General features: G+C 36.7%; 2 protein-coding genes across 3 annotated transcripts; one reads left to right on the forward strand and one right to left on the reverse strand.

The window, feature by feature from the left end:
- Nucleotides 1–1,533: 1,533 nt before the first annotated feature.
- LOC124303306 (uncharacterized) lies at nucleotides 1,534–18,021 on the reverse strand. Of its 2 annotated transcripts, XM_046760372.1 has the most exons (8): nucleotides 17,912–18,015; nucleotides 16,857–16,931; nucleotides 6,138–6,262; nucleotides 4,382–4,742; nucleotides 4,187–4,320; nucleotides 3,775–3,947; nucleotides 2,807–3,015; nucleotides 1,534–2,233 (listed from the first exon to the last, which is right to left on the reverse strand). In XM_046760372.1, the coding sequence occupies exons 4-8, from the start codon at nucleotides 4,449–4,451 to the stop codon at nucleotides 2,082–2,084; spliced, it is 738 nt and encodes a 245-aa protein (XP_046616328.1). In that variant the 5' UTR covers nucleotides 4,452–4,742; nucleotides 6,138–6,262; nucleotides 16,857–16,931; nucleotides 17,912–18,015; the 3' UTR covers nucleotides 1,534–2,081. The 2 variants fall into 2 exon arrangements, with proteins under 2 accessions (XP_046616328.1, XP_046616329.1); XM_046760373.1 differs by having other exon boundaries at nucleotides 4,382–4,728; nucleotides 16,857–18,021.
- LOC124303302 (uncharacterized) lies at nucleotides 7,975–15,992 on the forward strand. Its single transcript, XM_046760368.1, has 4 exons — nucleotides 7,975–8,385; nucleotides 12,394–12,656; nucleotides 14,290–14,401; nucleotides 14,743–15,992. The coding sequence occupies exons 1-4, from the start codon at nucleotides 8,316–8,318 to the stop codon at nucleotides 15,036–15,038; spliced, it is 741 nt and encodes a 246-aa protein (XP_046616324.1). The 5' UTR covers nucleotides 7,975–8,315; the 3' UTR covers nucleotides 15,039–15,992.
- Nucleotides 18,022–19,661: the final 1,640 nt, after the last annotated feature.

Below are 19,661 nucleotides of genomic sequence, written 5' to 3' on the forward strand. Positions count from 1 at the left end.
TTACTGAATTTTTTCGTTAATGATCTGTTGGAACAGCATTCAATTATAGCAAGAGCTATAAGAACGAGTAACCACAATTAAAAAGAATAGTAAGCGATCTAGATTTTTAGGTCACAGCTATGAAACTTACTTTCATTCTGCACCCACAACTATATTTTATCGAAAATGTTTTTTAGTACGAGAAATCAAAATACAAAGAATATTTTCGCTAATACAGTTTACTTTATTTATAAACAATGCAATCATTTATGTCGTTAAAAGTTTGAACCAAAAGAAGTATTATTTATAATTGGCCAAATACATTTCTTTTCATCTTTAATATACGTACCTAAATATTTGAGATTGAGACTCACATTTTTATACCTTGCTTTTGTCGCTCGAGTAGGACCGAACATCTCAATATTTGGTTAACGTCAAAATAAAAAGACAGTCCGCGTTCGGCACTGCCAGCTTGTATAACAAAAGTAAAAACATTGATTCTCAAGCTAGTTTGGATACTTATGGTATACTTCTTTTTAGTTTTCAGTCAGTATTTGTAATATTTTTGTTTCAACCTCGTAACGGTTTGTTGTAAAACAATCGTACGAAATATTTGAGATTTTCAAAAGATCTGTAATTTCATCCAAAATAAAACGTGACTTATCATATAAAACTATAACAAAGACGGTGAAGTTGATTAAAAGTGTTAAAATATCACGGTGTAGACTGAGAGAAATTTTTAGTTCAGGTTGCCGCTCAGTCCTTAAATATTTTCATTTTTACCACTATCGAAAAATATAGTTCTAGGTACAAAATGAATATTAGTTTTGTAGCTGTTACCAGAAAGTCTGGTATCCGTTACTATTCTTTCTCATTACGATCACTGTTACTATATTTTCTTGTAACTGTTGTGAAAATTTAATGCTTGTGCAACAATAAATTGATGTTAAAGCCTTATTTAATTAAAAAAGTACAGTAAACCGAACACATAAAATATACCATATTTTGAAGGCTCGGAACTCGCCTGTAACGATTTTCCGAAAACTCCAGAGATGCTGACAAACTTGAGTGATTTACTCGTTGAACAATTATCAATAAGAGAAAACGTAAGTAATACGATGTTAATTTTCATTGGTATCACATTGCGACGTATGAGAACTATTAAACTAAACAAATTAGTGAAAAAGTGTACCAAATTTTAGTTAAATGATAAAATGCTACGATGAAAATGGTATGAGATTTATATTGGTCAAAAACGGTATTTAGGAGGTTTTTTAGGAGGTTGTGACACCGTAAAAAAATGTTGAAGCTGCAATTTTCTCAGTGTTTGCAACATGAAATGAAGAAGCCTTACAACATCGCCTCGCTATTTAATCCAACTGCTTCTGTAACCTGCCGGTTACAATTGCCGTCTGGTAATTATATACCACATTGTTACAGCATTGAATAAATAATCGAGCTTGGGAAATGGAAAATAATAATTATACAGATTTGCACGCGCGGTGTGCTACTATAATATGCAATATAGGTATAATAAATCGCCGCTGGCAATAATTTAATTACGTATTCAATTTATTATTATGCGAAAAACTATTACAAAATAAAATAAACAACTATGCGTGTAGGTTCTACTGAATAGATTTAACTCAAAAAAAAAAAAATAAAATAAAATAAGAAAAAAAAGAACTAACAATAATTGTAATACATCGAAGAACAATCAGATTTGGAATACCGATTATTAATACTTCGTTGTGAAATAACTATCACAAGAATCCTGTTGGTATAAAGTTAAGAAAGATGATGGCTGATCCGCGGATATTATACTCGAGGTGCCTAACTTTCATTGGGAATATTTCACTCGTGATACGGTGTACTCGTATATAAGATATATGGAAGTGACGCGAATTAGAAAGTATACTTTAAAAGAAACTATCGCTCTCTCACGCGCATGCAAGACTCTTCTTGTCTGCGATCGAATGTAAGAAATGTTGGATAGATTCGGTGATTGTGTCGAGAAAAGAAAGGCTTTGGAATTCTACAATCATATACCTACTAATCGCATCCAGCCGATTGCCGAGTCCAAATCAGCTCTCTTTATCAATTTACGGACTGAGGAAGGATTCAACAGGCACGTGAAGAAGGAGCTGGTTAACGATCCGGGAGAATAGTATCACAAGTTCTTTTTTCAGCTGCGGTTCCATCGCCTTGAGTACCTCCTGACCGTTCTCTCGTAGAAAGAGGTTGATGGCTTCGGCTGAAACGCGGATATGAACAACCGAGTTAACGATATTCCGTGTCACTGAATCACATTGTTTTCCCACGATAAAACAGCTGTAAAAGTAACTGAGCTCGATGTTTTTTGGTTGGATTGTATTCTTGCCTCCATTTTCCGCGTGACATAACCTCGTTCACCGATAAGTGGGACGAGCAAAAAACGAAACATGTGATAAAATGACAGGTATATCATGTATCAGTCTATTTTATGGACTGATAAAAAATCGTTTATCCAGGATAAAGTGACGGATGAAATCTGAGTCAATAAAACATTCATAGAGTGAAAACGTCCGAGTTGCAAGAACGAAATATTTTATGGGGATAACCTAGAGAAGTTATTTCCTATTTGCAAAGTTATTTTCAGACTTTGAAAATAATAATACTTTACCAGAGTTTTTGTCTTTAAAAAAGCTGAAAATTAATGACAAAGGTTATGTTGTCAGGGCAAAAAGGATGCCGTTGGGGTGCAGAGATATTACCCAAGCCAAAAACATTGAGCTCTATCACTTATCTCCCCGTATCTCATGGTAATACATTCAAGGATGCGACTCACTCAGAATCCGATTGTTGTTGAAGATCTTGTCGACTTTCAGGTCGATTTCCTTAACGGCCAATTCGATCTCCAGCGTCTCGACGTGGAGGTACGTCCCACCCTCGTGATAGCTGGTGCTGACAGTGCCCTTGACGATGGCACGAACATCGTCGAAACGACCGTGGAAAGTGCCGTTGCCACTTGCCGGGAGAATTATCAAAACTCCGGAGCTGTAATTAATTGCCGTATTTCTGTTGTGCAACGAACTCTCACTTGCGTTACAGGAAACAGCCGTTCGTGAAGTTGGTAACGGCGATCAACGCTCCCGTAGTTAATACTACTCGCACCGAGAAGTCACGTGTGGGGGCGAAATTGGCAAAAAATTGCGAACGTTACGTCGATATTGAAAAAAAATCGCAGCAATTTTGGTTCGCGATAACTATAATCATGATTTATAGAGTCGATTAAGCGTCAACAATTTCACGCAATTTCGCGGTTATGACTATGCGAATGATTAGGAACGTACGATTGGTAAACCGGTGTGAGATACACTGTATTCTAAATTATACCTACTTTGAATTGACGATAAGATTTGCTTAGGCCAAAAATTGATATTATTGTTGACTCCCTTGAATTTTTTTGTTCAAACGATGTGCGACAAACTTTATTCCAAGTTTGGAATCTATGCGACTAGTTTCTTCACGCTGAATCGAGCTTTCATTCATATGTTTCGTTTTTCCGTGTTCATGGATTTCAATTTTAGCATTGTTGTTGAAATTCACTATGAAATTTGCTCCCATTTCAAACAAAGTTGCGACCATTTTAGGGAATTTGTGTACCGAGGTATTAAGATATGAAGAAAATACGACACGTTCGATTTATTGTCCGAATTATATTATTTTTATTTCATTTTGTTACGAATGAAGTGAAACCGACGTTTTCAACTCGAGACAATGAAATTAGAGTTATATTATAGAAAATTTTTTAACCTGGAGTAATGAGCGTCCATAACGAGGGCTGGAATCTCGATGAGCGCCTCGAAGGGTGATCCGAGCTTGATATCGAAGACGGTGAAGTTACTGGCACCCAAAACGTCCATTTCTTGAAGTTGTATCTTGTACCCATTCCGACCACCAGTGAGCGACAATATTAGTTCCTCTATCTGCGTTGAAGACGGAACGTCAGTACAAAATCACGAATGATAATTTTCATGACACCACTAAGTACCCGTTTTGCTGTCAGTGTTCAGAAAATTGCTGAGACGTAAATGAAAACTAAGCTCGGTGTGTCCTTCTTTCAAAATGGCATCGCGATTATTCGTTTTAAGATCGTTTCTCGCGTTATCGTCTAGTGTAAAAATTGCATGGCTGCGAAATAATTAACGATTGTTGCAAGACTCACTCGAAAAGGCTCGACTGGAGGCAGCTTGATCTCAGGTATTCCGTCCCGAAGATAGGGTCTCAAGTGATGAAGAGCGTCTATGAGGCATTTCTTGAGTTTCGGATCTTTTTTGGAGCACTGTTTCACGTAGGGTCCTAAGGAATGTCGACTCGGTTGATAACGATTCGGGTTCACCTAGTTGATCGGTCTACTTACGTTTCTCGTCTATCCCTAAGGCAAGAACAGTCGTCAACGCCAGGAGGAAGCAAGCGATCACACGTTTCATTTGGTCCAACTTTTTTGACTTGCACTATTTCGATCCCTGAACCCACGAGAGGTTGTCACAGTTAGTCCTTCGGGAAACAAGTGAGTGTAATCACGTCTCGTTGCTATTCAAGTATGGATTGTTCCTAAACGTAGCACTGCTGGAAGACTGAAGCCGTGGGGGCATTGGCAGATGCAGTTTACCGGATACTTTCACTGTTACTGCGAACGGAGATCTCCGCTCCTAGCTTGTCTGATACCCTGGTCAGGGGTAATAACACCTGCTGGTTCCTCGTCTCCTAGAGGAAATAATCTGCCAAATCGATTATCCAATATGCTGAACGATCAGGGGTTAATTATACTTTTGAAAGAATACGCAATCGAAACTTTCTTAATATACCGTCGCAGAACGCATTTTAATTTGTGTCTAAAATGATGAGCTTTTACTTCATGCAGCTTAATAGTACATGACAAAGTGCTTAGTCTTTAAATGTCGAAGATCAGTACGGTAGTTGATGCTCTATTTCTCTATTTCTCGACACTTTTACATTTTAAATCAACCGATCGAGATCCTGTCACTGTTTTGCTGGTGAGGAACTTTTTCGAATAACTTTATTTTGCAGAAATGTCAGCTTAAATCATCTCTCTCTTTCTACTGTTAATTCATACTTGTATATTTTGCTGATATTTTAACTGTAATTTCTTCACATTTGTTTTCATGCTGAAGTGCAATCAGATTAATTGTTTATTTAGCTTCTAATAATAAGAGTATTTTTTAACAGCCTGCATAAAACAGTCAAACTGTATAATCTTTGACGTTTGATTCGAAAATTTGAATAGTCATCGATACATTTTATTTTACTCATGAAGCAAGTGTAACAGTCTTCATTTAAATTCAAGCCCTCGTAATAACTGAACCGAAAGTTCAGAGAATGCAGAATATTACATCACTTTGCAACAAGACATCGATTTCAGAAATCAATTTACCACAGCTAAGTATAGGATACTTTAAACCAGTGAACAAGTTATGTGTTATGTGCGCATAATTTCTCTTCGCGCTTTTTATCCTTTTTCTATGTCCTGATTACGATTATGGGCGTGGTTGAAAATATGACTTTAAACTCAACTTGTAATATTGTATCTCACCTAAAATCGTTTGAGGATAATGGGTTAAACGAGTCCCGTACCCGTAAAACTATACAGCATTGTTTTCTGAAAACGTTCCACGGGCAAATAATCAAAAGCTCAGTTCGCCCGCATTTATGCAATTCACATTTGAGCGCAATCCACCTGCATTTAGGCAACTAAGAGTACATTTTACCAATTGACAATTGGACGATAGGTCCACGCCTCGCTCTCTCCAATGATAGATCACGAAACAAATGCGGATCGGTAAAATGTGCCCCGAATTGCATATACGCAGGCGGACTTATCCCATGTTTAATTGTCCATGAAACATTTCCACGAAATAACCAGATATATGATACGTACACGGGCCCTTTACGTGACGATAATTCTATTATTGCATAACCTCCGTACGTGCGCCTCTCTACTCGTGTTCAATCTACGCAGTCACCATTTTCTAGGGTTTCATATCAACGATCTGTGATGTAATTTACAGCCTGACCCCTTGTCATCATTGCGAAAATTCTGTTCGAATCACTGGATTACGACACTATAAACTGCTGGGTCGGTTTAATTGACATACCTTTTGTTCGTTGAACTCCTTTAGTTTCCCCACTCAGGATCAAATGTTGGCCATTCTACGGCCAGGTGCAGAAGCGGAAAATCTTGGTAATTGTAGTTATTATGATGTCAGCGAAACTGTAACACCTATGTAATACACGTACATCGCTTAAACGGATCGAATGGAAAGTATGCGTGTATACGTAATCTAAGGAATATATTATGACGCAAGATTCCGCGTTATACTAAATCAGTTTCAGAGGTAATGCGGTGCACTCTTACGAAAATTTCACTTTCAAAAAATACGCTGTTTAATGACGAATGTTAATCTGTTGATCGTCTTCTCATGTTCATTCAACTTCGTTCTTTGCGGTTGGTGCAAAACCTTTTAAACATCAAGGTTAGGAAATACCCAGATTTGAAAGATCACTATTTATTAATGGAGTTCAATTTCTGCACTCACATTTCTTTTGTCAAAACGAAGGTTGAGTCCAAATTTCAATCGATTTGACGCATTACACATACAGATAAAGCACATAATACTTCTAAATATGGCCATGTATAAAATTTTTGGATTGTTTGGACATGCTTTCTTAGGTAGGTATACATATAAGCCTCAAGATAATCCATTATATTGAGAAAATCTCTTATACTTTATAAATGTTGTGGCATCTTGATTCATGCAGTTAAAACAGCAGAGTCAATTTTGTCAGATCCAGATAAATTGCAACCCTAAAATTACGAGTAGTTTATCTGTTCCCAATTCTGTAGCTTGGTTACAGAAAGTTTTCGTGTTTAGAGAATTGAAAATAGTACAACCCATAGTAATGGGAATTGCAAATGGTTCAGTCTGAAGATATATCTTATAACTGTCTTGTAGCATAATTCTGTAACAGAGCTAAACAAAGACATTATTTGACCAATCACAAATTGAAATGTCTTCCTGCAACTTACAAGATATTATCGATTTCAAATAGTTTTCTAAGCTTTCACAGTGCCACTTTCTTTCATTTGTGAAGACATTTAGAATTCTGAAATGTGAAAACCTTCTTCCAAATGCCAATAAACTTTACGTAACTTGAAATTTGTAGCTTTGGAATTAATTACTGATATGACTCTCATGTTTATTAAATATATATTCTGCAGCGCTGCGGTAACATACGAATTAACACCGACTGTACGCCAGTTACCAGAATCGCTGATCAACTCTTGACAATTGTCTTAATCTAGAGCAGTGTTTGAGCTTGACCAAGACTGTTCAGACCTGTTTCTCGCTGGAAAAATATCTCCGCGAAGTCTGATCATACATTACGATGTTCACTATGTACGTAAAAACTTCTCGATAAATCTTCTGCAATACTTTACGACAACCCATTCACATCTCCGTACATACAGCTAATTCTTAACCACAACCTGGCTGATAATTATCTCGGTAAATATCGTTCTCGACTGATCACGGAGTAATCTGTATCTGTTTTTATCTGAAAACTCGTCGCAAAAACTGTTTGTTCGGAGAAATTTGCGCGTAAATTTTTTTGCCACTTAAATTCCACACACGCATAGAGATCGTGATTGTCCTCTTGTCAGAATGAACAGTGAACCGAACACATGTTTGACTTTATATAAAGCCTAGGACTTTCTCGTATAGTTTTTGTCGGCTCGCAGAAGAATCGTATCTGATTGGCCTGGTCGGCAGTCTGATTCGGAGAGCCTTTCAGTCCGTCCTGAGTCTCTATTCGAGAACGCCAGAGGCCAAGATAAAAATTTTCCCGCCTCTTAAAGAGGGTGCATGCAGGGAAAATTGAGTTCAGAGTTCGAGAATCGATCGGTGCGATTCACGTTTTTCGGTGCCTCGTTTCCGTTAATCGGTCCTCGCCAACGGCTGGTTACTCAACGGCGAAAGATTCTCATTGAATTATGTAATGGCAGAAACTAAAATTCTTACATGGGATAAACTTGGTGCGGTGTGTGTGTGTGTGTGCGTGTGTGTCTGTGTGTGGTATCGCGGCCTAGGACAGCCCCACTGAGATGCAATGCGCGGAGTGAAAGTACACTGGCAAACACCACGCGTGGTGGTGACTACTGGCTAAACTTGAGGCTAACGTTTTATTTACCTGGTACAACACGCCGGAGGCTTCCGAGGGGATCATTTGGTCAAAGAACGCGGTAATCCACGGGCAAGGAACAACGCGGCGACGCCATGCAGCTCCAGATATTGATAATTGGTGGGCTTTTGCCCTTTTGGGTGGCGGGCCAAGCCCAGAAGTTCGGTGAGTACGATATAAAAAGTGCAATAATTGTTCATCCCGATCGGTCGTCTTCGCGATGCTCTTCCTCTCTGTCGAGTAAAAGTGATTACGGGAAAACGTTCGAACCTAGTAATGGTTACCACTTGGATCGCGGGTTGTGACGCAATAGTATCGGACAAGTGTTTGTTCATTTACAGTCTTGTGAAAGAATGCATGAAAGGTCTTGAGTATAAGCGTAATTGTGTCGTGCTAAAACAGTCACCGCCGGGGAATTGTTTTCGTAGATAACTTACAGCTTCGTCCATCATTCCTTCGCACAAGCTTTATATTTATCGCTTTAATAAATAGGGACGATATTTTCAATTCATCCGCGGATTGTGATTAATGAATAAAAAAATTTAATTTGATCAATTATCGATATATCACCGTAACATGAACGAAGGATTTTCATTCAAACTACATATTTGTTTTACCGATAGCTGACTACATAATAATATAGGCTCACCCAGCATTTTTTGCCTAATTTTTAAGGCCGAAATTTCTGTCTACTTATAAATTGCATATATATAACGTACACTGATTATTAGATATCAGAATCTTGCAATTTTTAGGCATTTGGGCCTTACCGTTTACCAAAACCGTGTTCATCAGTTCTATCACATTTTCGAAACGGGCTTTGTCTTCGAAGTTTTAGGAACTCCTATCGTCGGAAAGAACACAACCCTGTATGTTATTATATAATAACGTTCGATCTTGCCGAATATGAAATCTGTATTAAGGTAGGTTTTCAAAAGTCACAAATAAGCGTATGTTCGATACATTTGGTCCAAAAAATAAATTGTTTTCATGTTTTCATGTCATCGATTTCGGAGTACATCCTGACATATTTAGAGTGAAGTCAGGGAGTGATAAAAATTCGAAGACAAAGGTTCAAATGGAGAACATGATAAAATCGACCAACGTCTGTCTCCTAAACGGCTAGGCACAAGGGTTTAAAAGTTGGAGGTTTCACATATTTCCGTGTACACTGTAACATATCCAAATTGCAGTTACGCTGAAAGTTGGTAAATCAACCCACATAATAAACATATAAAGCTGAAATATAATTGGTTTAAAGTTGTTTATTATTCTGATTACAATTTTTGGGATCCGAAAAGAAGTCTTAGAGAAGAATAAGAATAAGAAGAATAACTCGATTTGGTGAAATTCTGAAGTAGGTATATACTTATTTCGAAAATTTGTCTGCCTAAAGCGTTCTCCAGTCGAATGGAACTATCTGCGACTATTATTCAACAATGCAAATTATTATGAACCGATCGCATGATATTTGTTTGACTGATTGAAAAGTATACCGGCTTCGATATTTGGTCAAGTTAAATAAATATCAGTTGCATCAGCAAAACTTTTCACTTCGCAGACTTTTACATTTCGGAAGAACGTGTCGTCTTCATTATTTACAGCAAGTTGATTATGCAGCCGTCTAGTCAAAAATATTTCCTAATATTTCATCTGAGCGTCTAGATCGTTTCGTTTAGACATTATGCAAGATCTTTGACGTGAATAACACACACCTAAGATAAAGTAGTCAAGAAATTCACGTTTTCTGTTCAGTCCAAATCAATCCGACGTAATGCAAACACTGATAATTAATTTATATTGGGACCGAAAATGATGAACCCTCCTTCAAAGTCGTGCACGAAACGTCATTTCATCGTCTTTGTAATGTCTTTCGGGAGTTTTGTTAACTTTGTACGAGTGTTTCGCACTTTGTTTTTGCTTCATCTCTTACCCGAATGACGTAATACATCGCAAGTAGCGAAGATGAATTTTGACCTTGATGAATCCGAGAAGATCAGTTTATACATCCATAGGTAATCCATCATAGTTCTAACATTGAACCGTCTATTTCGAATAACCATTCAATGTTAAAATTGCAAAGTATATGTAAGCCTTTAAAAAACGATTCAAAGTTTTCGGACGTGAACTTCTTCGAAGCTACTTATCGATGTATTATAGACCTGAATTTTGCGACTGTCATGCGTGACTTGAAATCCATAATCAATGCAGGGTTCTACTGACATCCGAAAAGGATTAAAAGACCAAAGACGTGGAAGGTTCCCATTGAAATAATTTTACCATCGACAAAACAGCGTTGTTTAAAACGAAAAAAAAAAAAAATTAATGGTAAGTCATTGGATTTGAATATTGTTTTGCCAATAATGAAATTGTTTTGCTGGGATTTTCCGTACGTGTTATTTTCATCCTTTTTGCATGTTAACAGGACGCTACGTTAAAGGATGTTTACGCAAAAATGCTGCGTCGTAATTGCGTTAATGTGTTGTTTAATTTTAGTCGGAGCCGAAATCTGAATATTTGGACCTATGTGACCATGGGTCGCTAAATTCATTATACCGACGTCTATCCTGTCATTTTTTAGTTGTGATTTATACGATCATAAATAAGATTTGCACTTACAGTCAGAGACATTGTGTAACAAGAAGGCAAACTCGGTCTACGAATCATATCGCAAATTTACGCTCGGCCATAAAAAACCAAGTTTACCTCCTTGTTACACAATATATACCATTCAATCACATTCGGTCGACTGAAGTGAAACTTCGCATGCTGAAACAATAAGTAATTAGAAATTGTTTGTCTCCGAAAAACTGTGCGTTGAAAAGGTCAAATTCAAAATTTACCCCATACGTTGCCAGATTGAAAATTACTTCCTTGCTCCTTAGCATTTCGTCTAAAATAAGCGAGTATCAAAGCAGTTACATCAAGCAATTTGCTTCGACAAAGTTACAAAACGAGCAAATAACCCTACTATTTTCGTCGAAATTGCAGCCATCAGTTGTGTCAAATGTTCTATTTCTATTTATCGATTCTTATTATTTTTTTTTTTTTACTTGTAGCCGAAGGTAAAACGAATACAACCAGTTATCGAAACTGTGTAGGCGCTAGGATTTGCTCGCACGGTTACAATACGTGAATAAAATAGGGGGCCCTTAGATTTTCCGTACTAATCGTTCATCGCTATCGCATGTGATGTAATACTTTTTTGGCGGTACGTTGTGAGGCCTGAATTACACATTGTACATGTTCATATCTGTAGTAGCTTAGAAAGTCAACCAACTCTGTTTCGCTCGGTTGATGAGAAATGGCATAACAGTGTTACTAATTTATGTACCGTCTCAATACTGCTCTCAACTTTTATCGTCTGATCATTACCTCCACGTTCGGTCGTAACGACTCTTCGGTGACGTATTCATCATCAGAAAGAACCACCGAACACGTACGGTGTTCTCTGCCATTCTCAGTCTCACAAAATTTCGACCTACCGGTTCGTCCGAGGAGAAAGTCGTTCATACGTTATTACGTATATTCGTCCAGACCTGAGTTTCGGCCAATTTATTTATTCAGGTATTCGCTTTTGTTTTTTTTTTTGTATTGACAAATCGAACGTAACCCAAGGGCCAAATTTCTGCCCCCACTTTACTGGCTGGCCTCTGCTATGAAACCCAAACCGACTCGAAGATGCCTTCATTTTTATTTGAAATTTGCACAGATTTGATTGGAACTAAACGCATGTAATACACACAGAAAAAATTGTTTTTGGTTTTATCAAATGTGACAAAAGAAATGTCGTTTGATTGAGTCGAACACGTGACCATAACAACAATTTCGATTATGTATCGATTGTAACCACGTTTATTCGAATCAACGAAACGACTTTTTTACGCACTTTATTGCCATGTTTGGTGAATTTAACACATTTTTTTTCTTTGTCTGGATACCCTCAAAACAGAGCGCATTCAAATACGACTACAATGAATTCGTACAAGTGTTAATTTGCGATTGTGGAATAAATTTACACTGTTCGACCATTAATTAAGAACCTGTTATTCCTGACCCAAACATCGAATTCTGATAAAATCCGGTGTTTTAGACACCCGTCATTCATGTATTAATAGAAAATTGTTAAAATAGAAGAATGAATTTTGATCAAAGTTTTAATCTGGCTTTTAGAGGACAACTTCGCAAATTGCAGAGTCGGGCAGGCGGGTTTCGACGCGTGTGTAAGAGAAGGTTTGAACGCGGTGAGGCCCTTCTTCAAGACTGGACTTCCTCAGTACAACGTCGCGCCCTTCGATCCCTTCTTTGCCCAGGAAGTCACAGCCAGCAGAGGTGTCCCGGCCCTTGGATTCACCCTAACCCTCAGGAACGTCACCGAAACCGGTTGGTCGGCTAGCAAAGTCACGCGATTCGTTAGCGATTTGTCCAACTACAGGGTGAGTGTAAAACCGTATGGTTTGAGGAAAAAGCCCAGCCTTTTACAAAAGGTATTACGACCGGTTGATTGAATTTCAATCTGCACAATTAGTCTAATTTGCTAGATGTTTAAACACGGGAATCCGAGACAAATTGTCGAACTCAAAAAATTGTGACATGGTGAACGATGCCAAGTAGACACAGTGATACACATTAAAAAAAAAAAAAAAAAAAACACGATATGAACGATCAACCGAAACGTTTTTGGAATGAATTATATCGAAGTATGCAACAGTGAATTGCAATAAATTAAAACCCAAGGATTGTGTACGAGATTCAATGAAAATTCTAGGAATTATATATTTTTTTGATGTTCGAGCAGTTTTCCAGTCGAAACTTGAGAGATATTTTAAAACAATGCGTCATATATACCTCCATCGAATAGCTGATTCTTTTCCGAAATTCTATTTCAATTGATTGGGGCAAGTAAAATACAAGGCATTTTACGGCCGTGGGTAATCGAGTAAATTTTACAAGGAGAACAATTTTATTTGATTAATTTATTAGGTATCAATTTTGAATGTCAAATCGCAAATAGGTCCGATAATCAGTCTTATGTATGTACGTGGCGCTATTTGAACCGTTGGAAAAATTGGAGAGTGGTTTTTCAAAAAGACTATATTCGATGGAATTTTAGAATGTCAATTTAACATTGTTTCATGTTAAATTTTCGAAATGATGACAAAAAAATTTTATAACAGTCCGTATTGGAAAAATTTTATCAATTTCAACACAACCATTATTTACAGTGCACAATTGAAAAATTTTTTCAATAAAAACTTCGCGAATGTAGCATTAATAATAAGTCGGAGGAGCTTGTCGACTGGTGATGTAAAGTTTCATAAAATACCAGTAGCAATTCGACAATTTCAATGTATTTACAGATGCATAAATTAGAAAGGAAAGTGTACGTGCGTATTATCTCATTAAATCTGGAGTTCACGACGGGACTTGGCCTGATTGTTTTTGAGTCGATGAAAAATTTTTTTCTTGCATATATATTCTACGATTAAACGTAAATCATTTGCAGCGTGAAAGAAAAGTTGTTACGTATGATAAGTTGCGTCTTATCTTCTCCTTGCACGCGACACAAGATATATATATATATATGTTTTAGAAAGATTGCAGTAACACTAACAGCAGCTATAATTTTGCGCTTGAATGTGGAATGTTCCATCAAGATTGCAGCAATAGTGTAATGCATTATATCCACAATATGCATATATAATTATGTGGGTGGTCCTACGTAAGAATAATCAGTAGATTTTGGAAATTTTTCCACCTCCCTCTGTTGTTATTAATAAAATCTTCAGGGAACAAGATATTGCTGCAGTAAAATTTTAACCGTCCGACTGTTGAAAATGTCTCGACAACTTCTTTGTACAATGTAAATCTCGTGAAAAATATTTTTACAAAAATCGTAACTTCGTTAATAACTCTATAGTACGTGGGTCGATTCTCCCATTTTACACTGGCAAAACAGATACACCAGATCTTGTTAATATGCACGATATTTTAACGAATGTGCGAGCAATGGTTACTTGCTCTTATTTAACCCAATATTACAATATGCCTACCACTTTGAATTTTCAGGTTCAATACACGCAAAGTTTTCCCGAAAAATACTTGGCCGGTGATTACGAGTTCAAAGCCCAGATTTTTAACACTAAAATAGCCAACAAAGGGAAATTTACGCTGACGTTGTGTAAGTATTTCCGACCCACCATCAATTTGGATAATAATAAGACAGTACGGAAAAATTTGAGCTGAAAAGTTGCGGTGGAAGTTTGACAATTAATTGTATTTTTCAAATATTTCATAACCACTAACATGGTGTATATATTATTTATACAAAGTTGAATTGCCTGAAATCCATCAGATCAAATTCGTATATTAAAATTTGGCATTGAAATTCATCGGTAATCATTGAATTTAGCAAGGTCACTACTTTGCGAAGTCTGGTTCAAATCTCAGTGGTCGGGCAAATTTCATTACACGAAATTGTTGAATTGGTGGAATTATTTTACTTGTTCCTATTTTTTTTAGACGACCTGGTGCAGACGACGATGATCACCAGAAAGCCGAATTCTAAGCTAACGGCGAGCATCGACGTCGAGAAGATAAGCAATCTCGAGCTCCACATCACGAACCTGTTGCAAGGACGGCAATTGATCGAAACGGTCCTGGACAGGATTATAAACACGATGTGGCAACCAGGCTTTGTGGTGACCAGAGGTCTGATAAACGAGTTGGTATCCACCGCCTTTACGGAGATCTTCGGCAAGGCCTTCCAAGATTTCCCGTTCGAAAAACTTTTCAAGTCAAAATCGAAAGACGTTTGAAGTTTGAAATTTCCTGTCCAACAGGTCAAAGGTTTTTAATTGAAGAGGAGAATTTAAAAAGGCTGTGCCATTTTTCTTTTGTCTAGAAAATATCTATGAGCCGAAGCCAATGTCTACGGAGGAGAAAAATTATTTTCAAAATAAAAATGGCACTCACAGCTTTTGTTTAATTCACCTTTTCAATTGTGAATAACGCGCGTATCTGTAAATATAATATCTGTTAAAAAATCAAACACCGTGCGACAACTCGTGAATGTCAACGGTTTTTCTTAATTGTTGAAATATTAATCGCTGTAAAATGCACAGAGAGCATTGCTTTAGAGACTCTTCAACGATTCAATGATGTGCTACTTCACATCATACCCTCTTTAAATAGTATCGTGTAATTGTAATTGTAAATTGTAGCTATGTAAGTATCGCTTTTTGTCGCAGGCTCATTTTAAGAATCGATAATCGATATAAACTCAGATAAACAATATAATTATTTGTAACTGTAGTCCGTTGATTGTTTAAGTGACTGCAGTTTCATGCAGAAGGTGTTGTGACATTAGTTGAGTGAGATCAAGAAAAACTGTTTGAATCCCCGTAAAATTATAGAAAAAAGAGAAACGTTATAAATCTGAGTCAAGGAATTCAGCAGACCTAATTAGCTATTTTACGAACTACGGTTGCGAACTAAATTTGCGATTCCATCTTCTTTACTACTTGAAAGCATCGAGAAAATCAGTGCTCAACGTAAACAACAACGTATTAATTTTTACTTTATTACCCAACATAATACATATATCGTGTTCACTGTTCGTAATTTTTCGCATTCCTTTGCGTACACTTTTCCTGTAATTACTGTCTTCTTTTGAGTAATACCTCCGAATTTCTGTGTTGAATTGTTACTATATTATTTTGTACGATAATTGTATAAAAGATTGGGAGAAATATAATCTAAGGTTTTGTCTAGTTCTTTTTTTATTTCTGTCGCTCTCCTGAACACAGACCGATTGGGCACAGCGATTTATCGGACACAGTCCATTTTGGTGGCCAATAATGGTGTCCTATCGGGTGATGTTCGAACAGGCTTTTTTCCGCGCAAATTGTCAATAGTGAGAAACGCCTGAGTGCCGGAGTTAGGCATGACGCGCGTGCATCGTATGCTGCCTACCTTCAGGCTTCATTATTACTTTATTGTTCGTGCTGACATTTTTTATCGACTTTTAGAGGATACTCCCAATCATTTAGTACTCAATTCGTTCTCAGGTAATACAAGCCAAGAATTAGTTATAGCAAAGAAATAATATCTCGTAGACAAAATAGTTAGAGTAATGATGAATCGAGAACTGAAATATTGGTTGCAGTAATTGAAAATCATACAGTCAGAAAATGAAAGAGTCTTGATCCTTGAGGATTATGAAAAATGATCGTGAGATAAACCCTCGCGGAAACTTTTAGGAGATAACTAATCCTGTTATGAATGATGAAATTTTCATTAAAAAAAAGTACTATTCAATAATGCCATATTATTCGATTATATTCATGTTTTGACGACGTCATTGTTAAATAGCCGATGTAAATAAAATGTTAATTGAATTGTATGACCGAAGTGATACGTTAGAAACAAGCAACGTTTATTACAAGTGTCGTAGCGTACTGTCCTAAATTTTAGTCAGCTGATTATATTACTGCAATTGATTTCTAGTGGTCTTTAATACTGTACGAATATGATCATGAAGAGGGGGACAGAATATGACGATTTGACGGCTAAATAAACATTTATTCATCAAGTGGATGAATTCATCGTTCGAGAAAAAAAAATGTGTGACTTACCGAAACGTTTCCGAGATATCGAAGCTTATAACTTGCAGACTGAGAGAACAGGAGGCTGAACTGTTGATGGTACATCTGTTGATAAATTTTGTAGATACATTCTTGATAAGTTTAATTGTTTTTTATGCATAAACGTCATCAATTGCACACGAAGGATTATATTGATTATTATTATCTTGGTATATATGTGTTAGACGGAGAGAAAGGATTATTTAGGTTAAGCGATATTCGTCTGATTCAACTAAATGCTATAGTCAAATGCAGCCAACAGAATACTTGCTTAGTTGAAAAAAATACTTTTGTCGAATGAAATACTCGTGACGACTCAAGATAGAACAGAATCAAGCCTTTGAATGACCACGGCTATCAATTTATTGAAGATAACACAGTGCGAATCCGTTGCAATAATGTGAATTTTGTATCAGGAAAATGTGTGATTGAAATGATTAAAAATTTGATTGAACGCACCTCAATAGTTTTGTTTTAAAAATATGGAATCGTTGTATCAGAACAAGTTAAGCTTGTTTTAAAATTCACGTTTCGTCGAATTAAGAGTTGAATGCTTGAAACTGGTAATTAAATTTGTTGTTACACAAAGAGCTTTTATATTAACTGCACGTTTGAGTTAATTAAACCGCACAAAACGTATTCTTCGAATTATGCCACTTGAAATTTTGTTATCTTAGAGTGTTATGGGATTTACTTGATAAATACAGGATAAATCCAAAGCTTATTGTTGTATACGTAAAAGTACTAATCGAACGTGTGTTTATAGTTTGTGTTTATATTTCGTCAATATCAATAGCGATGTCTCGTAATATGATGTTACGTTCTCATCGTCTGTATTAGGTTTGCTGTCGAATTTATAATACGTTACGGTATCGGACCTCCTAGTCGACTACCCGATGTTGTAAGTATCTCTGAAGCTATTTTTGTAGCGCGAGAGTTCGCCACCTAGTGAACGGTTATGGTACTAGAATACTGATGTTCACGATGAATGTATACATCAATACTTATACGTATACTTGTTTCAAAGTACATAGTGTTTCCATTACCTCATAATCAAATCGGTACAACTGATGCAGTCAGTTAGGCCAAGCAAGCCTCGCTTAGATCAACGAAGTATGGCATTCAATTGGCGTAAATTTCTTGTTGGCTAGATCCATCTACTTATTTTATTTGAAGTACCTAATCGTTTCTATCAAAAAACATGCGGCTTGGAGGAACAATATGTAAACTTCAAATGTAATGATATTTAGTTGACTCAATTTCTGAAATACATCAAAAGGTTCACTCGAATCAATACTTCACTTGATCGCGACAAGAAAGGCTTTTGTTGAATCAACGAATTCGTTTGACTAAATCATTTTGATAAATTGACTAAATCGAGATTGTTGAATTGAATTCATCGTATTTGGAACAAATAAAGGATACTAGATTGAAGCGAACGGACTCCGACAAAATCTATTTTGTTGCATGGTATTACCTTTCTATTTCCATAAGAATTCCTTACCCTCCGTGTAGGAAATGAAAGACGGTCGAGTTCAGAGTTCAATATAAACCTGCGATGCCATTTACACAATTCAAATCATTATTGTTGATAGATTTTTCAGGCCTTTTGACGGGAGACTTTGGACCAGCGATTTCGACAATCTTATCAAACTGAAAAAGAATAGAAATGTACGAACTTTTGAATTGATTGTTGTATGATATCGTGCATATCTGGTTCTCGGTCCACGAATAGACCGAAATCGTGATCGTCGTAGGTTTAAAAGTTCGACTCTGTGAACGAGAGGAATATTGCCATCACTCGAACAGACACACGTTTTTTGGAGTGGTAAATTGACTCGAAAATATGGTGAAAATTAATCGTTTGATCAATGTGAAGAAATTGTTATCACTCAGTATTCCGGTCAATCGGGTTGCGCGTTAAGTGATTTAGTCAGTTTTGAAAATAGAAGTATAAATCACTCCACTTCTCTTGACCTACAGGAAGTCATGAAAATGCGATATGGCAGCGGGTACTGGATATTATAAGAGCGCACAAATCCACAGTGAGACATTCGATTTGCCAATATAAATCCCACCTGTAAGAGTAGATTTAATTTTGAAGAGTTACAGCTTTGAAATCATCTCATCATTCGTTCTTTGAGATGGGCGATGATCCTTGATTTTTTCATACGTGAAATTTGATCCTTATAAAATTCATTTGGGTTTATTCAAGGCCCAGGGGTAATAATTGAAAGTCAAGCCGAATACTGTAAGTTTGATGGCCACATAATTTGCATAGCTCCAAAGTCGACATTATATTGCCACATTGCACAATGAAACCTGATTAGTCGTAATAGTTAAATTCTGAACATACGAATTGTCTATTCTTTACTATGCTGACAGTGATTTTTATGGGCAAAGCATTGGGCCTGAGGATACTTGTAAAACGATAGAGCATTTATGGAATACGTGCTTTGCTTGGCAGACGCGATTTGATTAAGATAACACGATGCCATCTGCAGGACAATGAAAATCGACGTCCAGACGGTGTGATGTTTATTGTAAGCTCCACTCTATTATTCTGGGCATTGATCGGAAATTTCATTACTTGCATTATATTAAACTGGTAACATAAGCGATAGGTCGCAATTTTTTTGGGTTGGGTAATATTTTTAATCGCGATGTAACCTCGGTAATCCAAAACTGAAATGAGCCAATAACGAAAAGTGTGATGAACTGATTTATTAATATATTCTACGGAATGGTAGAAAATTGTTCATAGGACAAGGTATGATGGCTGAAATGACGTAATAA

Source organism: Neodiprion virginianus, chromosome 4 (genome assembly GCF_021901495.1).
Source record: "Neodiprion virginianus isolate iyNeoVirg1 chromosome 4, iyNeoVirg1.1, whole genome shotgun sequence".
In the NCBI taxonomy this organism is placed as follows: domain Eukaryota; kingdom Metazoa; phylum Arthropoda; class Insecta; order Hymenoptera; family Diprionidae; genus Neodiprion; species Neodiprion virginianus.

Excerpts from the sequence above, each read along its gene's own strand:
- LOC124303302 (XM_046760368.1), top strand. The coding sequence starts at position 8,316 with ATGCAGCTCCAGATATTGATAATTGGTGGGCTTTTGCCCTTTTGGGTG. Across the intron at positions 12,657-14,289 it reads GCGATTTGTCCAACTACAGG|GTTCAATACACGCAAAGTTT; the intron begins GTGAGTGTAAAA and ends TTGAATTTTCAG. Across the intron at positions 14,402-14,742 it reads GAAATTTACGCTGACGTTGT|ACGACCTGGTGCAGACGACG; the intron begins GTAAGTATTTCC and ends TATTTTTTTTAG.
- LOC124303306 (XM_046760373.1), bottom strand. The coding sequence starts at position 4,451 with ATGAAACGTGTGATCGCTTGCTTCCTCCTGGCGTTGACGACTGTTCTT. Across the intron at positions 4,321-4,381 it reads CTTAGGGATAGACGAGAAAC|GACCCTACGTGAAACAGTGC; the intron begins GTAAGTAGACCG and ends GACATTCCTTAG. Across the intron at positions 3,016-3,774 it reads ATGGACGCTCATTACTCCAG|CTCCGGAGTTTTGATAATTC; the intron begins GTTAAAAAATTT and ends AATTAATTACAG.